The sequence below is a fragment of the Hoplias malabaricus genome, chromosome 9, assembly GCF_029633855.1.
Source record: "Hoplias malabaricus isolate fHopMal1 chromosome 9, fHopMal1.hap1, whole genome shotgun sequence".
Taxonomy (NCBI): Eukaryota; Metazoa; Chordata; class Actinopteri; order Characiformes; family Erythrinidae; genus Hoplias; species Hoplias malabaricus.
This window is the reverse complement of record NC_089808.1, coordinates 3,694,971-3,711,832: the sequence shown is the minus strand read 5'-3', so window position 1 is coordinate 3,711,832 and position 16,862 is coordinate 3,694,971. Positions and strand designations below refer to the sequence as shown.

Sequence of the window (16,862 nt, the reverse complement as noted above, 5' to 3'; positions counted from 1 at the left end):
ACAAAAAAAAAACTTTAAAATCATTCACAATTATAGTAACGGACAGCACCTGTACGATGGCTGCTCTCTTAACTCCAGCACAGATTATTCCATCTGGATTTTTCTTCTTCTCCTCACAGCAGACTTTCAGTACTTTTACAGACTCAGGGACAGGATGTAGTCTTATTTTAGACAGTGCCTGATGAAGCTTTCCATCCTGAACAGCTCTCATGCTGGCCAACCAAACTTTAACCATGCTGTGCCCTGCGAAAAGAATCAATGTTAAATTAGTGCCAGGCAAGGAATTTCTTTGTTATTACAGGACAGGCTGTGACTTCACTACCGTACAACTATTCACATTTTACAGTATCACTGTACATAAGTTTGTCTTAGACTCAGGTTAATAATCTGACTGAGAAACACGAGAACTCTAATGGTCCTAAGACACAGACTCCTTCATAAAATACCCTGAAGCACCACAAAGTGGTCATCAGATACCAGTTCAAGTGGCGCCATCTAGTGGATGCCGATATTAAATCGCTCCTTTCTGCGAAGAGAACAAGTAGAGTAACGTTCTCTAATACTGCTTGCATTTAAGACATTTACACCATGCATAAGTATCAGTGTTTGTAGCGTTTCTAGGGTGTTTTAATGCTGATCAGCTTCAATGTCTCATACTTCACTGTGCAAAATTCAATTCCCAGGCCCAAACAGGCCCTCCTGATGTTCAGTTGATATATCCATGACACGCCATTCACTCTTCAGCATCGGGCAAAAAAAAGGTGACGACATAAATCATTGCTATCCAATGAAAAACATGTATTTTCCCCAAAATTGCAACTTTACAGGTGAAGGAAAAATCCTTCTTAGCTTTCAATGGAAGCCAATGTAAAAAGGTTTTATTCGAAGTCATTTTGGAGATTTTCTATTAGTTCATTCATTATGAAATGTTCACACAATATAAAAGGACAGCTGCTGTGTTCAAAGGACGTGGTAAACTGAAAATGGACAAAATTTGAGATGCATATTTTTCATTGGACAGTGACACATTATCAAACAAAACATTACGTAGGAGTATCAACAGGATCCACATCAAACGTCAACATTTCCAGTAACGTATGTGTAGTGTTTATCTGATAGTTAAGTTGGGCCCAGTTATGTGCGTTTGCTAGGAGTCTCATTTTCTCTATATTTTAAAATAAACATTAAAGTTTGGGGGCGGCACGGTGGTGCAGCGGGTAGGTATTGCCTTCAATAAAAATGATGTAAAATATTGTCATATTGCATTGTCACTTTAATGCACTGACATGGGAATTTTTGGGAATAAAACTGAGGCTGGGCCTGATAGCAAAATGCAGTATGTTAGGATCATCATATCTATCCTGTTTTCCAAGTTTTGAACCAAAGCTGTGTAATTCAGAGCTGCTCTATGGATAAATCAGGATGGCATCAGAGCTAGAGGTCAGAGCCGTCCTGCTGAGTGGTGAATGAGAGTGGCATTTAAAAATTATATATAAAACAAAAAGTCTCAACTCAAGCTGAACACAGTCACTGAATCCACATTTTCCTTTCCAAAGGAAATCAGAAAATGCATAATGGGTCCACTGCACCATGACTCTTTGCTCTGTTCAAAATTAGGTGCGTAAATGGAAACTAAACCTGTTAACCATTGCTTACATAAGTCTAGTGACCCAACCAGTGTCTTGTAAATGCTGGTGTTGTTGCAGGGTTCCATGTATTTACCAGAAGAGCTTCGGTCTGAATACCATTATCGCGCATTACTGCCACTCCAGGAACGTCTCTCAGCCAATCAAACCACTGGGTCGGAACTAACTGTAGTATAATTAATACTCACGCTCTGGACCTTCCTATTGTTTAAGATAATAGAATATTTGACATAATCAACTAACAGGTTTTGTCTTCAAAATGTTGATTAGAACAGCTGAAATATAGAAATTATGTATTAAATTAACATGTTGCGTATTATTGAAGGAATCCTAAACTATGAAAAACACCCAATTTCAATACCCAGCCTCAGTCACTGTGGTGCTGAGCGTGGTCCACCATGGTCCAGAACATTCTTTCGGATTATAGCCCATCATAACACCACAGAGAACCAATAAATCTCTAATACTGAGCCTGAAAAACAAATGCTTCTAATAAACTTGACATGTTCATGGTGTTATATTGCTAGTTCCATGATTGGTGTGTCACTTACCGCTGGTAATTCTTAAAATTTAAACATACATATTTTTTATCATTTTTAAATTCTCTAAGAAACAATGAATTCAGCAACAGTGTTAGTCCAACTCATCTCAGAAGCAGTAAATTAATTTTAAGAGGTTTCTTTAACTACAGCGGCTTTAATGAGTAAAAGGGTTGACAGAGGCAGGGGGGAGTTTTGAACATAAAAATAGTTAATACACTGTGCTAATGTGGTTAGCTTAGCATCCATGCTAACGGGTAAATTACTCTGAGGACAAGAAATTAAATAAAGTGTATCTTCAAATAAAATAATTTACTTTCCATCTACAACTTGATTTATGTGAATATTCCAGATATTTTATGAGGGTGAAATAGTTTAACAGGGTTGTGTGGTCGTTGTTTTGTCACGAAATATTATTTCCTACTTATTAAATAGTTCTGTTCCAAGCATGAAATGCTTTAATATATGAATCCAAAAATAACTACAGTAATCTATTGATGATATTGAGCTGGAACGGTGAAAATGTATTGTTTTTATGTACTGCAGAGTTTAAAAAAATGAAATTAGCACTGGTTTGGAGCGGAGAACTCATAACTGTGTTCGGTTTTAATATAACGTTATGTACAGTAAGACTGTATCACCGCTCAACAAACAAACCCCAATAGCTTAACATATTTCCTCAATGTTATACATAATGTTCAACATATTAAACTAACAGAAGGTTTTTGCGAAACTGAAGGGGTCTCGGTAGAAACAAGGCACAAGGTAGAAATAACTGCCTTTTGTGGTGTTTTGGCGCCCCCTATCGCTCTTAAAGAGTGGTGCATGGAGGGGAAAAAAAAGGGGGCGGTGTCGTACAGCAAGGAGAAGAGAGGAAGAGAAAAAACATGGCTCAGAACAGAATTCAAATGTTCTTCCTGGAAAATCTCCGAACCCGCCACAACTTCACCACATGACATTTGGGGAAGAAAATGCTGCGTGAAGAACGCGAACAGGCCCGAGTCTCCGTCCACTGCTATTTTACCTCACGTTTCATAATTTGAACGGCAATAATACAGACGTGGCTTTATAAAAGCTTAGTTTCGTTAGAAAGCCGTACAGGGACGCTTTAAGGCCCGTGGAGGACAGTGCGGTGAGAGCTGATAGAACCGAGAGACGTTGCAACACCGTTAACTCCCACTCGCTTCCAGTTAAGAGTAACTATGATCTCATCAGTTTCCATATTACTGGCAGGGGGAGGTCAACTTTAGTAGCAGCTCGTATCACCACTGCTCACTAAACTAGGCTCAGCTACTCCCTCTGCCCAAGAATGAGATTTTGAGGAAATAAGGAATCACAAACACGTGTAGATGGGGCTTAAGTGGAGCTAGAAAATGGGAGGGAATTATGCAAGCGCTATTAATTCACATCTTCTACAGTGAACACCTCCATTCAGCTCAATGTAGACCTAGTGTTAAAGTAGAAAAAGTCAGCGCCTTACCTTCTAACAGACGACGGTTGGGGCTGGGAGGTGGCTTGCTTCTTCTCCTCATTGTAAAAAAAAAAAACCACTACAAGATCCCCCTCCAAAAACACAACTGCGCAGTTTCTTTCTGAATGAATGTCGCTGCCCTCGATGGCGGTTCAGACCGCGCACGTTCTCCCAACGTCGCTGTGGATTCGAACAGCACACGCAGCATGAAATTCGTGCTTATGAAACCAGCAGCGGAGTCGGTGATGTGCTCGGGGGGAAAAAACGTGGCCAAAAACATCACCAGAGCCACAGCGACCACAGCCGTCTCCTTCATTTTCGAGTCTTTTCTAAAACGGGCCCAACGTCATCTGTGCCGCGCGCTGCAACGGCTCCGCGGAGGAGCAGAGGAGTCCAGAGCTGTGGTTAGAGGAAGAAATCCATGCCCGTGTCCACCGCAGGTCCCCTCGACTCTGACGGCTCTGTCCCCCCCCACTCGGAGCGTACAGCCGCAAACAGGGTTTAGAGACTGCGCAGTTTGAATTCCATATCACACCGCGCACGCACTCTTTTCTCTGTCATGAGGCTAGAGTTGGCTTCTGATTTGATTCTGTCTTTCCACGTTAAAAGATGCAGCAGTTGAATTCTGCAGCATTTAAGGTGGAACGGAAAATTCGAATAGGCGGCCAACTTCATCTCCTGCCTCCCTCTCTCTCTCTCTCTCTCTCCTGCAGGTTATTTTCGGTAGACGGCTCTCGGGCTGCTGCCCCGCCTCCTCCTCCTCTTCTTCTTCTTCTTCTTCTTCAGGACACACACGCATCGACTTCCCAAAATTCCAGGATTGCTCCATTCTTTCCCGGCAGCTGGAATAACACTCAGGGACAGGCAGTAAATACTGCACAGTTGAAGTTTCCCCACTTGTTGGGACATAAATTACGCCTGGTAATGAAGTATTATGAGCTGATTCACTGAACCACTGTCATGGCCGTTGGCTACAGGAAAATACACCAAACTTTGACTTCACAGTTCAGCAGCGATGGAAAACCGCTGGTCATTTTCTGGTGAACGATATGTAAACGTATGACACGTTAACAACTGTAGGAAGAAGCCCAGAGTTCATATAATTGTGTCACTTCATAGACGCACACCAAGTAACTCCAATAAAACACACAGACCCCCTTCAGTTCCCACATCTTTTCAGTGCAGAGCTGTCCTTCTCACGGTAGAAGGGTGGACGGATACAAAGTGGGGCATGATATTCTCCTTAATTTATTTAAAAAAAATGTATGTTCAGAGTTGCTTTCATACGTTTTAAAATGAAAAACAAATGACACAAAATGTGAGTGTGATGTGTTCTCTCTGTGTCTGCGTGGGTTTCCTCCGGGTGACTGTCTGTGAGGAGTGTGATGTGTTCTCTCTGTGTCTGCGTGGGTTTCCTCCGGGGGACTGTCTGTGAGGAGTGTGGTGTGTTCTCCCTGTGTCCGCGTGGGTTTCCTCCGGAAACATTAGTTTGGAAATACATTTACAATGTAGAACTTGGGTATAAACTTGAACTGACATTCATTTTTGATTCACTATCAAAGTAATACACGTAATTAAACAGAAAACGAGCCACATTTCTATGACCCTTTTGTTTAAAATCTAGCTGATCATTTGAAATCTTCACATAAAGGTAACAGGAGCAAATAGCCTTAAACCTACAGGGAACCAACTCCATATAATTAAAGATAATCATGTTTGGTTCCGTCCTTAACACTTCCCTCCCATTCCTCCATGTGGTCTGAATGGATCTGAGGTGGGAACATTCAACTGTAATGAATAATCCCAGAGGACTTCATCCTCCATTTGAAGATTGAAAAGATGTCGTTCCCTCCCTCCTTCTCCTTGTGTCCATTAAAAAGAGAGAAAAATCTGAAGTACTTTGAGCAACTACAATAGCGCCTTGGAGGCCCAATTTAAATTTGAATTCAACATGTTGCTATGAGCGCCCCAACAACCAGTTAGCGGTACACACACTGCCTCGGACGTGGAGCTCAGTAAAGAGCCCCTTACAGTTCTGAGGAAGTCTTGCTTTTTCAGTGGAAGGGGCCTGTCTGAATACTGCCTTGAACCAAGCCCCCCCCTCCCTGCTCTCTCTTTCGTGCGTGCCCTCTCCCTCTCTCGTTTCTTCAGAACCATTCTTCAGTTTCACTTTTCTGGACTCCCTCTTGTTTACCTCCCCGTTTCAAGAATTTATCCCAAACCCATGCAGAGCCTCACGATGATCCTAAGAACTTCAGCGTTCTCTCTCTGTGTGGGAAAAAGACGTTATCTCTGTCTTTTAAATACAAGAAATGCTTGAGCGTTCCGTGAGACGTGTTTGATAAAATACATGTTTAATTCATTCATTACATTTCCTATTTCATTTCACTTTTGTCAATCAATTTACAAAGGAACAAAACATTGGTGATTGAATTGTGTAAATAATAAATGACAAATTAATTGTTTTAGAATTTTACTGTTCGACCTGCTTCAAAACTGAACTTGCACTGACATTCATACTCTGTCTGTTGCCTTTCTAGTTGTCCAGACTCATCAGAAGTGCTGTTGCTCTCTTGATCCAGTGCTCATAAGGCACAGCTCCTGATTTCAGATCCACTCCCACTACAAAGGAAGGGCGTCCAGCTCCCCCTGAACGTACAGGGAAGTAGTAGCAGGGGCAAGAGTACATACCTGTACACAGATTGAGAGAAATAATAGCACAGAAGTTGTAAGAGAAGAACCAGTAATGCTGCTTAAAAGCTAATAAATTAGGATTAGGATGTTGTGTTAGTGTGTTTATTCTGTTTGTGTGTGTGTTGTGTTGGTGTGTTTATTCTGTGTGTGTGTGTTGGTGTGTTTACTCTGTGTGTGTGTTGTGTTGGTGTGTTTGTGTGTGTGTGTGTGTTGTGTTGGTGTGTTTACTCTGTGTGTGTGTGTGTTGTGTTGGTGTGTTTACTCTGTGTGTGTGTGTGTTGTGTTGGTGTGTTTACTCTGTGTGTGTGTGTGTTGTGTTGGTGTGTTTACTCTGTGTGTGTGTGTGTTGTGTTGGTGTGTTTGTGTGTGTGTTGTGTTGGTGTGTTTGTGTGTGTGTTGTGTTGGTGTGTTTGTGTGTTTGTGTGTGTGTGTGTGTGTGTGTGTGTGTTGGTGTGTTTACTCTGTGTGTGTTGTGCTGGTGTGTTTACTCTGTGTGTGTGTGTGTGTTGTGTTGGTGTGTTTACTCTGTGTGTGTGTGTGTGTGTGTGTTGTGTTGGTGTGTTTACTCTTTGTTTGTGTGTGTGTATGGGTTGTGTTGGTGTGTTTACTCTGTGTGTGTTGTGCTGGTGTGTTTACTCTGTGTGTGTGTGTGTTGTGTTAGTGTGTTTATTTTGTGTGTGTGTTGTGTTGGTGTGTTTATTCTGTGTGTGTGTGTTGGTGTGTTTACTCTGTGTGTGTGTTGTGTTGGTGTGTTTGTGTGTGTGTGTTGTGTTAGTGTGTTTACTGTGTGTGTGTTGTGTTGGTGTGTTTACTCTGTGTGTGTTGTGTTGGTGTGTTTACTTTGTGTGTGTGTGTGTTGTGTTGGTGTGTTTACTCTGTGTGTGTGTGTGTTGTGTTGGTGTGTTTACTCTGTGTGTGTGTGTTGTGTTGGTGTGTTTGTGTGTGTGTTGTGTTGGTGTGTTTGTGTGTGTGTTGTGTTGGTGTGTTTGTGTGTGTGTGTGTTGGTGTGTTTACTCTGTGTGTGTTGTGCTGGTGTGTTTACTCTGTGTGTGTGTGTGTGTTGTGTTGGTGTGTTTACTCTGTGTGTATGTGTGTGTGTGTTGTGTTGGTGTGTTTACTCTTTGTGTGTGTGTGTGTATGGGTTGTGTTGGTGTGTTTACTCTGTGTGTGTGTGTGTGTGTTGTGTTGGTGTGTTTACTCTTTGTGTGTGTGTGTGTATGGGTTGTGTTGGTGTGTTTACTCTGTGTGTGTTGTGTTGGTGTGTTTACTCTGTGTGTGTTGTGTTGGTGTGTTTACTCTGTGTGTGTGTGTTGTGTTGGTGTGTTTACTCTGTGTGTGTGTGTTGTGTTGGTGTGTTTGTGTGTGTGTTGTGTTGGTGTGTTTGTGTGTGTGCTGTGTTGGTGTGTTTGTGTGTGTGTGTGTGTGTGTGTTGTGTTGGTGTGTTTACTCTTTGTGTGTGTGTGTGTATGGGTTGTGTTGGTGTGTTTACTCTGTGTGTGTGTGTTGTGTTGGTGTGTTTACTCTGTGTGTGTGTGTTGTGTTGGTGTGTTTGTGTGTGTGTTGTGTTGGTGTGTTTGTGTGTGTGCTGTGTTGGTGTGTTTGTGTGTGTGTGTGTGTGTGTGTTGTGTTGGTGTGTTTACTCTTTGTGTGTCTGTGTGTGTGTGTTGTGCTGGTGTGTTTACTCTGTGTGTGTGTGTTGTGTTAGTGTGTTTATTTTGTGTGTGTGTTGTGTTGGTGTGTTTATTCTGTGTGTGTGTGTTGGTGTGTTTACTCTGTGTGTGTGTTGTGTTGATGTGTTTGTGTGTGTGTGTGTGTTGTGTTAGTGTGTTTACTCTGTGTGTGTTGTGTTGGTGTGTTTACTCTGTGTGTGTGTGTTGTGTTGGTGTGTTTACTCTGTGTGTGTGTGTTGTGTTGGTGTGTTTGTGTGTGTGTTGTGTTGGTGTGTTTGTGTGTGTGCTGTGTTGGTGTGTTTGTGTGTGTGTGTGTGTGTGTGTTGTGTTGGTGTGTTTACTCTTTGTGTGTCTGTGTGTGTGTGTTGTGCTGGTGTGTTTACTCTGTGTGTGTGTGTTGTGTTAGTGTGTTTATTTTGTGTGTGTGTTGTGTTGGTGTGTTTATTCTGTGTGTGTGTGTTGGTGTGTTTACTCTGTGTGTGTGTTGTGTTGATGTGTTTGTGTGTGTGTGTGTGTTGTGTTAGTGTGTTTACTCTGTGTGTGTTGTGTTGGTGTGTTTACTCTGTGTGTGTGTGTGTGTTGTGTTGGTGTGTTTACTCTGTGTGTGTGTGTTGTGTTGGTGTGTTTGTGTGTGTGTTGTGTTGGTGTGTTTGTGTGTGTGTGTGTTGGTGTGTTTACTCTGTGTGTGTTGTGCTGGTGTGTTTACTCTCTGTGTGTGTGTGTGTATGGGTTGTGTTGGTGTGTTTACTCTGTGTGTGTTGTGCTGGTGTGTTTACTCTGTGTGTGTGTGTGTGTGTGTTGTGTTGGTGTGTTTACTCTGTGTGTGTGTGTTGTGTTGGTGTGTTTGTGTGTGTGTTGTGTTGGTGTGTTTACTCTGTGTGTGTGTGTGTGTGTGTGTGTTGTGTTGGTGTGTTTACTCTTTGTGTGTGTGTGTGTATGGGTTGTGTTGGTGTGTTTACTCTGTGTGTGTTGTGCTGGTGTGTTTACTCTGTGTGTGTGTGTTGTGTTAGTGTGTTTATTCTGTGTGTGTGTTTGTGTGTGTGTTGTGTTGGTGTGTTTATTCTGTGTGTGTGTGTTGGTGTGTTTGTGTGTGTGTGTGTGTGTGTGTGTTGGTGTGTTTACTCTGTGTGTGTGTGTGTTGTGTTGGTGTGTTAGTGTGTTTACTCTGTGTGTGTGTGTGTGTGTGTGTTGTGTTGGTGTGTTTACTCTGTGTGTGTGTGTGTTGTGTTGGTGTGTTTACTGTGTGTGTGTTGTGTTGATGTGTTTACTATGTGTGTGTTGTGTTGGTGTGTTTGTGTGTGTGTGTGGGTTGTGTTGGTGTGTTTACTGTGTGTGTGTGTTGTGTTGGTGTGTTTACTGTGTGTGTGTGTGTGTGTTGGTGTGTTTACTCTGTGTGTGTGTGTTGTGTTGGTGTGTTTACTGTGTGTGTGTGTTGTGTTGGTGTGTTTACTCTGTGTGTGTGTGTTGTGTTGGTGTGATTACTCTGTGCGTGTGTGTTGTGTTGGTGTGATTACTCTGTGCGTGTGTGTTGTGTTGGTGTGATTACTCTGTGCGTGTGTGTTGTGTTGGTGTGATTACTCTGTGCGTGTGTGTTGTGTTGGTGTGATTACTCTGTGCGTGTGTGTTGTGTTGGTGTGTTTACTCTGTGTGTGTGTGTGTGTGTGTGTTGTGTTGGTGTGTTTACTGTGTGCGTGTGTTGTGTTGGTGTGTTTACTCTGTGCGTGTGTGTGTGTTGTGTTGGTGTGTTTACTCTGTGCGTGTGTGTGTTGTGTTGGTGTGTTTACTCTGTGTGTGTGTGTGTGTGTGTGTTGTGTTGGTGTGTTTACTGTGTGTGTGTGTTGTGTTGGTGTGTTTACTCTGTGTGTGTGTGTTGTGTTGGTGTGATTACTCTGTGTGTGTGTGTTGTGTTGGTGTGTTTGTGCGTGTGTGTGTTGTGTTGGCGTGTTTACTCTGTGTGTGTGTGTGTGTGTTGTGTTGGTGTGTTTACTGTGTGTGTGTGTTGTGTTGGTGTGTTTACTGTGTGTGTGTGTGTTGTGTTAGTGTGTTTACTCTGTGTGTGTGTTGTGTTGGTGTGTTTACTCTGTGTGTGTGTGTTGTGTTGGTGTGTTTACTCTGTGTGTGTGTTGTGTTGGTGTGTTTACTGTGTGTGTGTGTGTTGTGTTGGTGTGTTTACTCTGTGTGTGTGTGTTTTGTTGGTGTGTTTACTCTGTGTGTGTGTGTGTGTGTGTTTACTGTGTGTGTGTGTTGTGTTGGTGTGATTACTCTGTGTGTGTGTGTTGTGTTGGTGTGTTTACTGTGTGTGTGTTGTGTTGGTGTGTTTACTCTGTGTGTGTGTTGTGTTGGTGTGTTTACTCTGTGTGTGTGTTGTGTTGGTGTGTTTACTGTGTGTGTGTGTTGTGTTGGTGTGTGTGTTGTGTTGGTGTGTTTACTCTGTGTGTGTGTGTGTGTGTGTGTTGTGTTGGTGTGTTTACTGTGTGTGTGTGTTGTGTTGGTGTGTTTACTCTGTGTGTGTGTGTTGTGTTGGTGTGATTACTCTGTGTGTGTGTGTTGTGTTGGTGTGTTTGTGCGTGTGTGTGTTGTGTTGGCGTGTTTACTCTGTGTGTGTGTGTGTGTGTGTTGTGTTGGTGTGTTTACTGTGTGTGTGTGTTGTGTTGGTGTGTTTACTGTGTGTGTGTGTGTTGTGTTAGTGTGTTTACTCTGTGTGTGTGTGTTGTGTTGGTGTGTTTACTCTGTGTGTGTGTGTTGTGTTGGTGTGTTTACTCTGTGTGTGTGTGTTGTGTTGGTGTGTTTACTCTGTGTGTGTGTTGTGTTGGTGTGTTTGTGTGTGTGTGTGTATGGGTTGTGTTGGTGTGTTTACTCTGTGTGTGTTGTGCTGGTGTGTTTACTCTGTGTGTGTGTGTGTGTTGTGTTGGTGTGTTTACTGTGTGCGTGTGTTGTGTTGGTGTGTTTACTCTGTGCGTGTGTGTTGTGTTGGTGTATTTACTCTGTGCGTGTGTGTGTGTTGTGTTGGTGTGTTTACTCTGTGTGTGTGTGTGTTGTGTTGGTGTGTTTACTGTGTGTGTGTGTTGTGTTGGTGTGTTTACTCTGTGTGTGTGTGTTGTGTTGGTGTGATTACTCTGTGTGTGTGTGTTGTGTTGGTGTGTTTGTGCGTGTGTGTGTTGTGTTGGCGTGTTTACTCTGTGTGTGTGTGTGTGTGTTGTGTTGGTGTGTTTACTGTGTGTGTGTGTTGTGTTGGTGTGTTTACTGTGTGTGTGTGTGTTGTGTTAGTGTGTTTACTCTGTGTGTGTGTTGTGTTGGTGTGTTTACTCTGTGTGTGTGTGTTGTGTTGGTGTGTTTACTCTGTGTGTGTGTTGTGTTGGTGTGTTTACTGTGTGTGTGTGTGTTGTGTTGGTGTGTTTACTCTGTGTGTGTGTGTTTTGTTGGTGTGTTTACTCTGTGTGTGTGTGTGTGTGTGTTTACTGTGTGTGTGTGTTGTGTTGGTGTGTTTACTGTGTGTGTGTGTGTTGTGTTAGTGTGTTTACTCTGTGTGTGTGTTGTGTTGGTGTGTTTACTCTGTGTGTGTGTGTTGTGTTAGTGTGTTTACTCTGTGTGTGTGTTGTGTTGGTGTGTTTACTGTGTGTGTGTGTGTTGTGTTAGTGTGTTTACTCTGTGTGTGTGTTGTGTTGGTGTGTTTACTCTGTGTGTGTGTGTTGTGTTGGTGTGTTTACTCTGTGTGTGTGTTGTGTTGGTGTGTTTACTGTGTGTGTGTGTGTTGTGTTGGTGTGTTTACTCTGTGTGTGTGTGTTTTGTTGGTGTGTTTACTCTGTGTGTGTGTGTGTGTGTGTTTACTGTGTGTGTGTGTGTTGTGTTGGTGTGTTTACTCTGTGTGTGTGTGTGTGTGTGTGTGTGTGTTGTGTTGGTGTGTTTACTGTGTGTGTGTGTTGTATTAGTGTGTTTACTCTGTGTGTGTGTGTTGTGTTGGTGTGATTACTCTGTGTGTGTGTGTTGTGTTGGTGTGTTTACTCTGTGTGTGTGTTGTGTTGGTGTGTTTACTCTGTGTGTGTGTTGTGTTGGTGTGTTTACTCTGTGTGTGTGTGTGTGTTTACTGTGTGTGTGTGTGTTGTGTTGGTGTGTTTACTGTGTGTGTGTTTACTCTGTGTGTGTGTTGTGTTGGTGTGTTTACTCTGTGTGTGTGTGTGTGTTTACTGTGTGTGTGTGTGTTGTGTTGGTGTGTTTACTGTGTGTGTGTGTTGTGTTGGTGTGTTTGTGTGTGTGTGTCTGTTGTGTTGGTGTGTTTACTCTGTGTGTGTGTGTTGTGTTGGTGTGTTTACTGTTTGTGTGTGTTGTGTTGGTGTGTTTACTGTGTGTGTGTGTTGTGTTGGTGTGTTTGTGTGTGTGTGTCTGTTGTGTTGGTGTGTTTACTCTGTGTGTGTGTGTTGTGTTGGTGTGTTTACTGTTTGTGTGTGTTGTGTTGGTGTGTTTACTCTGTGTGTATTGTGGTGTTTAAATGTAGATTGTATGTACACATACTCTTTGCCACTTTCTTGCGGTTCTCCACAGGTTTGAAGTGAATAGTGGGCATGGGGCAGACCAGTTGCATAGGTTCAGCCTCTACTAGACATGAGTTCTTCTTATCCCAGCCAGCTCCCTCTAAATACAGGCCCCTAATAAACACACCATCCTGCAGCAGAGACATACACAATATAATAATGTAGTACTCATGTATTTACAAATAGAGTACAGTGCTCTTGGACCTGCAAAATATTACAACATGGGAATTTGTTAAGAGAAAACAACAGAAACAGCTGAGTCCAAAGTGACTACATTTTCAAATGACACCGCAAGAGAAAGGGCTGAAAATGCCTGATATCCGGGGAGAAACAAACTAATTTTTATTTTTATCTGTAAACAGCCTACATAGAGTTCTCAAACACACTTATACCAGGAATTTATCTTATTATTCATCAACAAGACCAAGGAACTGGTAGTGGATTTAAGGAAGCAGCAGAGAGAGAGAGAGAGAGAGAAAGAAAAAAAGAGAGAAAGAGAAAAAAAAGAGTGTGAGAGAGACAGAGAGAGAAAAACGAGAGTGTGTGTGAGAGAGAGAGAAACAGAGACAGAGAGAGAAAGAAAGAGAGAAAAAAGAGTGTGTGTGAGAGAGAGAGAAAAAGAGAGAAAGAAAGAGAGAGAGAAAGAGAGAGAAATAAGAGAGTGTGTGTGTGAGAGAGAGAGCCTACACTCATTTTAATCAGTCAAACTTCCATAGACAGTGTCAGTAACGTACTGCACTACTTCTATTTCCTCCACATCATTCAGTACTGTGCCTTTTTTGGGAGAAGCCCTGATGTTTGAACGACTGTGTGTCTGTGCCTTTTTGAACTACTGCATATTTGTACTTTTTTCACTTCTTAAAGATAGCCACATAACGTATAGTATGTTTATTTGTAACAGTGCTGCAGACTGTATTCCTGTGTGTAACATGACACTAAAGTTGATTTGAATTCAATAAGCCAGATTAGTGTTGTCCAGAAATATCATTAAGAGTCTGTAAGGTGCCCTCTGGTACCAACGCTGGATTTACTGATATTGACTTCACACCAAGGCACACGTAAGGGGCACATCAATTAAGAAATGCTTAAAAGTCTCAGGCAGAATACAAAGAGCTATCCATGCACAGTAGCCACTGCCTTCATTAGTCTAATACAGCTCTAATAGTAAATTAGAGTCAGCTACATAAAGGTATAATAGCATCAGCATTTTAGCTTTAAAGTGCCCTGGGACTTTAGCCACTGCCAAACATATAATTTTGGTACCAGAAAACACACTTCAGCCATATGTAATACAATCAAATACTGCATTTAAAAACTGTATGGCTAGAATATTACTCTGCCCATATGGAAAAAACAATACATTCAAATAATGCTATGAATAAAAATTAATTAATTAATTCATTCATTCATTATCTGTAACCCTTATCCAGTTCAGGGTCACGGTGGGTCCAGAGTCTACCTGGAATCATTGGGCGCAAGGCGGGAATACACCCTGGAGGGGGCGCCAGTCCTTCACAGGGGACTCACACATTCACTCACACACTCACACCTACGGACACTTTTGAGTCGCCAATCCACCTACCACCGTGTGTTTTTGGACTGTGGGAGGAAACCGGAGCACCCGGAGGAAACCCACGCAGACACAGAGAGAACATACCACACTCCTCACAGACAGTCACCCGGAGGAAACCCACGCAGACACAGAGAGAACACACCACACTCCTCACAGACAGTCACCCGGAGGAAACCCACGCGGACACAGAGAGAACACACCACACTCCTCACAGACAGTCACCTGGAGGAAACCCACGCAGACACACGGAGAACATACCACACTCCTCACAGACAGTCACCCGGAGGAAACCCACGCGGACACAGACAGAACACACCACACTCCTCACAGACAGTCACCCGGAGGAAACCCACGCTGACACAGACAGAACACACCACACTCCTCACAGACAGTCACCCGGAGGAAACCCATGCAAACACAGGGAGAACACACCACATTCCTCACAGACAGTCACCCGGAGCGGGGATCAAACCCACAACCTCCAGGCCCCTGGAGCTGTGTGACTGTGACACTACCTGCTGCACCACCGTGCCGCCCTACTCACATAGCAACACCTCCTAATTAAAAAAAATAATAATCCAGAGTCCATTAATGAATATCTACAAATTTCCTATAGATTTCTCTCCATAGATTCAATAGAATTATGGGCAAAAGTTTACAAATATAACCTGGTTTAATTCACACATATAACAGAACACATTGAATACATATTTGAAGAGGTGTCATGTGGCATTTACAAACATTCACATTCAAATACTGAAGAAAGATTAAACAAGATCAGTGACTGGAAAATGAATTCAGCAGTAACTCAGATGTTGGTAAGTCATGGGCAGTGTTAAAGAGGTGATCTGGAAGTGCTTCGGATCATGACCCATGTGTATGATTCACTGTGGATGAGAGGAAGATTCAGGTTTTTTAAAAAAATAGACAATTTGTGACCTACATTTGTGGGGAAATGCTGTTCTCTGGTTTGTTTATATTTAGAAGCTCCGCGCTTTTTAAAGGTGGAATGGTGTGTTTGTGGGGGGGGGGAACTGGGGCTTCGTAAACACGTTAGATTGGTTTTGAGCAAACAGACTGGAGCTGGAGAGCTAGAAAATGGTGAGGAACTATCCTCAGAAAGTGTTTTTTTGATTGCAGATAATGTGCGAATGGTTGTGTATTTGATTTGAGACATTTTCTAAACTAATGGCAGACACGGTCCAAATGAGTTTTCCTTCTATTTACTAAACAGCATTCCTGAATGCCTTCTGCACTGGATCAGAGAAAAGTGAAAGACGTAAACGATCAGGTTCTTAATGGTAAAGGCCTGATTTTAACATTGGTTACTCACCTTTGGAGGGAAGAGGAGGTTGTTGTCATCTACGGTAGAAACAATAAATTCCCAAGAAAGCGTGTCCACAGACACCTGCAGAAAATAAACAATAACATATCACTCATTGATTCTTCTAGAATCAAGTCAGTGTCCTAAGAGTATGAGCCCATTCCTACTGTCTGCTGTTCCTGATTATCAACATCGCTTCTTCATATATTTCCCAGGTCTGTCTAACAATATTTAGCACATTACAATATAAGTGTGTGTGTGTTGGTGCTCACATTGTGTTGCCGGGCAGAAGACTGTAGCACAGCTGTGAGGAATCCTGAGGGAAAGGTGAAGCCGGAGAGCCAGAAGAGTACTGGAGGGTGTGCCGTCTCTGCCCAACGAGCAAACTGCTCCACCCTCTGGCACAGGTCCCTTGTCCATGATGCCAAGGGCTTCAGAGATGGGTACGCCTTAAGGGTGGAGAAATGAGCAGAGAGAGGTGTAGAGAGCCAGAGAAACAGAGGGAAAGAGAGAGACGTATGATGATGAGCTAGGCTTACCCAGGTGGTTGACTGCCAGCCTTGTTACGGTTATTCATTTCATTTGACATTATGCATTTCAAAGCCCTGCTGTGCTTGCCAAGGGCAGAGCAGTGGAGTATTTCAGGGTCTGGTATGAGCTTCGTTAAAATGAATGCAATACGGAGGCTCTTGAAGCCTTTGATCCAGGTATTATGTAATATATTGGCATTTAGAGAAATAATGCCATAAAATAAAGTCACTCAGTGAATATCAGCATTGTGTCCTGGGGGCTGTGGAACGAAGAAACAGTTTACTCTTTCAGTTTTGTTGATGTTTAAAATGCCACAAAGACACAAATAGGTCCTAAATTAATGTTGCTCAGCAGATCAGTTCTGGGAAATATACGACTGTTTAACGTTTAATTTGTGCTAATTGATCATATATTTGAGACCACACACTTCATAGGCATTTTTACGTTTACAGTGATCCCTCGTTTTTGGCGGGGGATGCGTTTCAAGACCACCTGCGAAAAACGAATTTCCACGAAGTAGAGGAAAGATATATTTTTTAATGTATTTAACGAGTATTTGGTCTTTTAAAACCTTCCCTGTTACTGTTAACAACCCACTCTTTGCATTAAACGTCGTTCTATAATGTTTTTCAGCTGGAACTACATGTGATATTCCACCAGTTTCTTAAATAGAGTCATTCCTAAGCTGTGATTTAGCGTACCCAGTAAACAATTAGCCGTTGATTCAACGCTGAAATAACGTAATGACTGCCGTCTAATCAACGTTCCCTTAAGGTTGAAAATAAAAGTTGAAAAGGCGTCCAAACACGACTATTAGACGTATTTTGAACGTCCATTGACGTTATTAATTGGTCCCTAAATAAATTACTTGTATAAAACGCGTTT

General features: G+C 42.4%; 2 protein-coding genes across 3 annotated transcripts in view; both read right to left on the bottom strand.

Moving 5' to 3' along the window:
• kdm6ba (lysine (K)-specific demethylase 6B, a) overlaps positions 1-4,330 on the bottom strand; it is a 96,777-nt gene extending 92,447 nt beyond the window's left edge. For both annotated transcript variants that reach the window (XM_066680440.1, XM_066680441.1), the window contains exons 1-2: positions 3,666-4,330; positions 50-243 (exon numbers count right to left, since the gene is read on the bottom strand). The gene's annotated coding sequence lies outside the window, so the exon portion shown is untranslated. The remainder of the gene's footprint in view (positions 1-49; positions 244-3,665) is intronic.
• Positions 4,331-6,027: 1,697 nt separating this feature from the next.
• The window catches only part of dnah2 (dynein, axonemal, heavy chain 2), a 208,028-nt gene continuing 197,193 nt past the window's right edge, over positions 6,028-16,862 (bottom strand). The window contains exons 84-87 of the mRNA XM_066680491.1: positions 15,719-15,895; positions 15,456-15,530; positions 12,530-12,680; positions 6,028-6,347 (exon numbers count right to left, since the gene is read on the bottom strand). Of these exons, the coding sequence (XP_066536588.1) occupies positions 6,193-6,347; positions 12,530-12,680; positions 15,456-15,530; positions 15,719-15,895 (558 nt within the window). The 3' untranslated portion in view covers positions 6,028-6,192. The remainder of the gene's footprint in view (positions 6,348-12,529; positions 12,681-15,455; positions 15,531-15,718; positions 15,896-16,862) is intronic.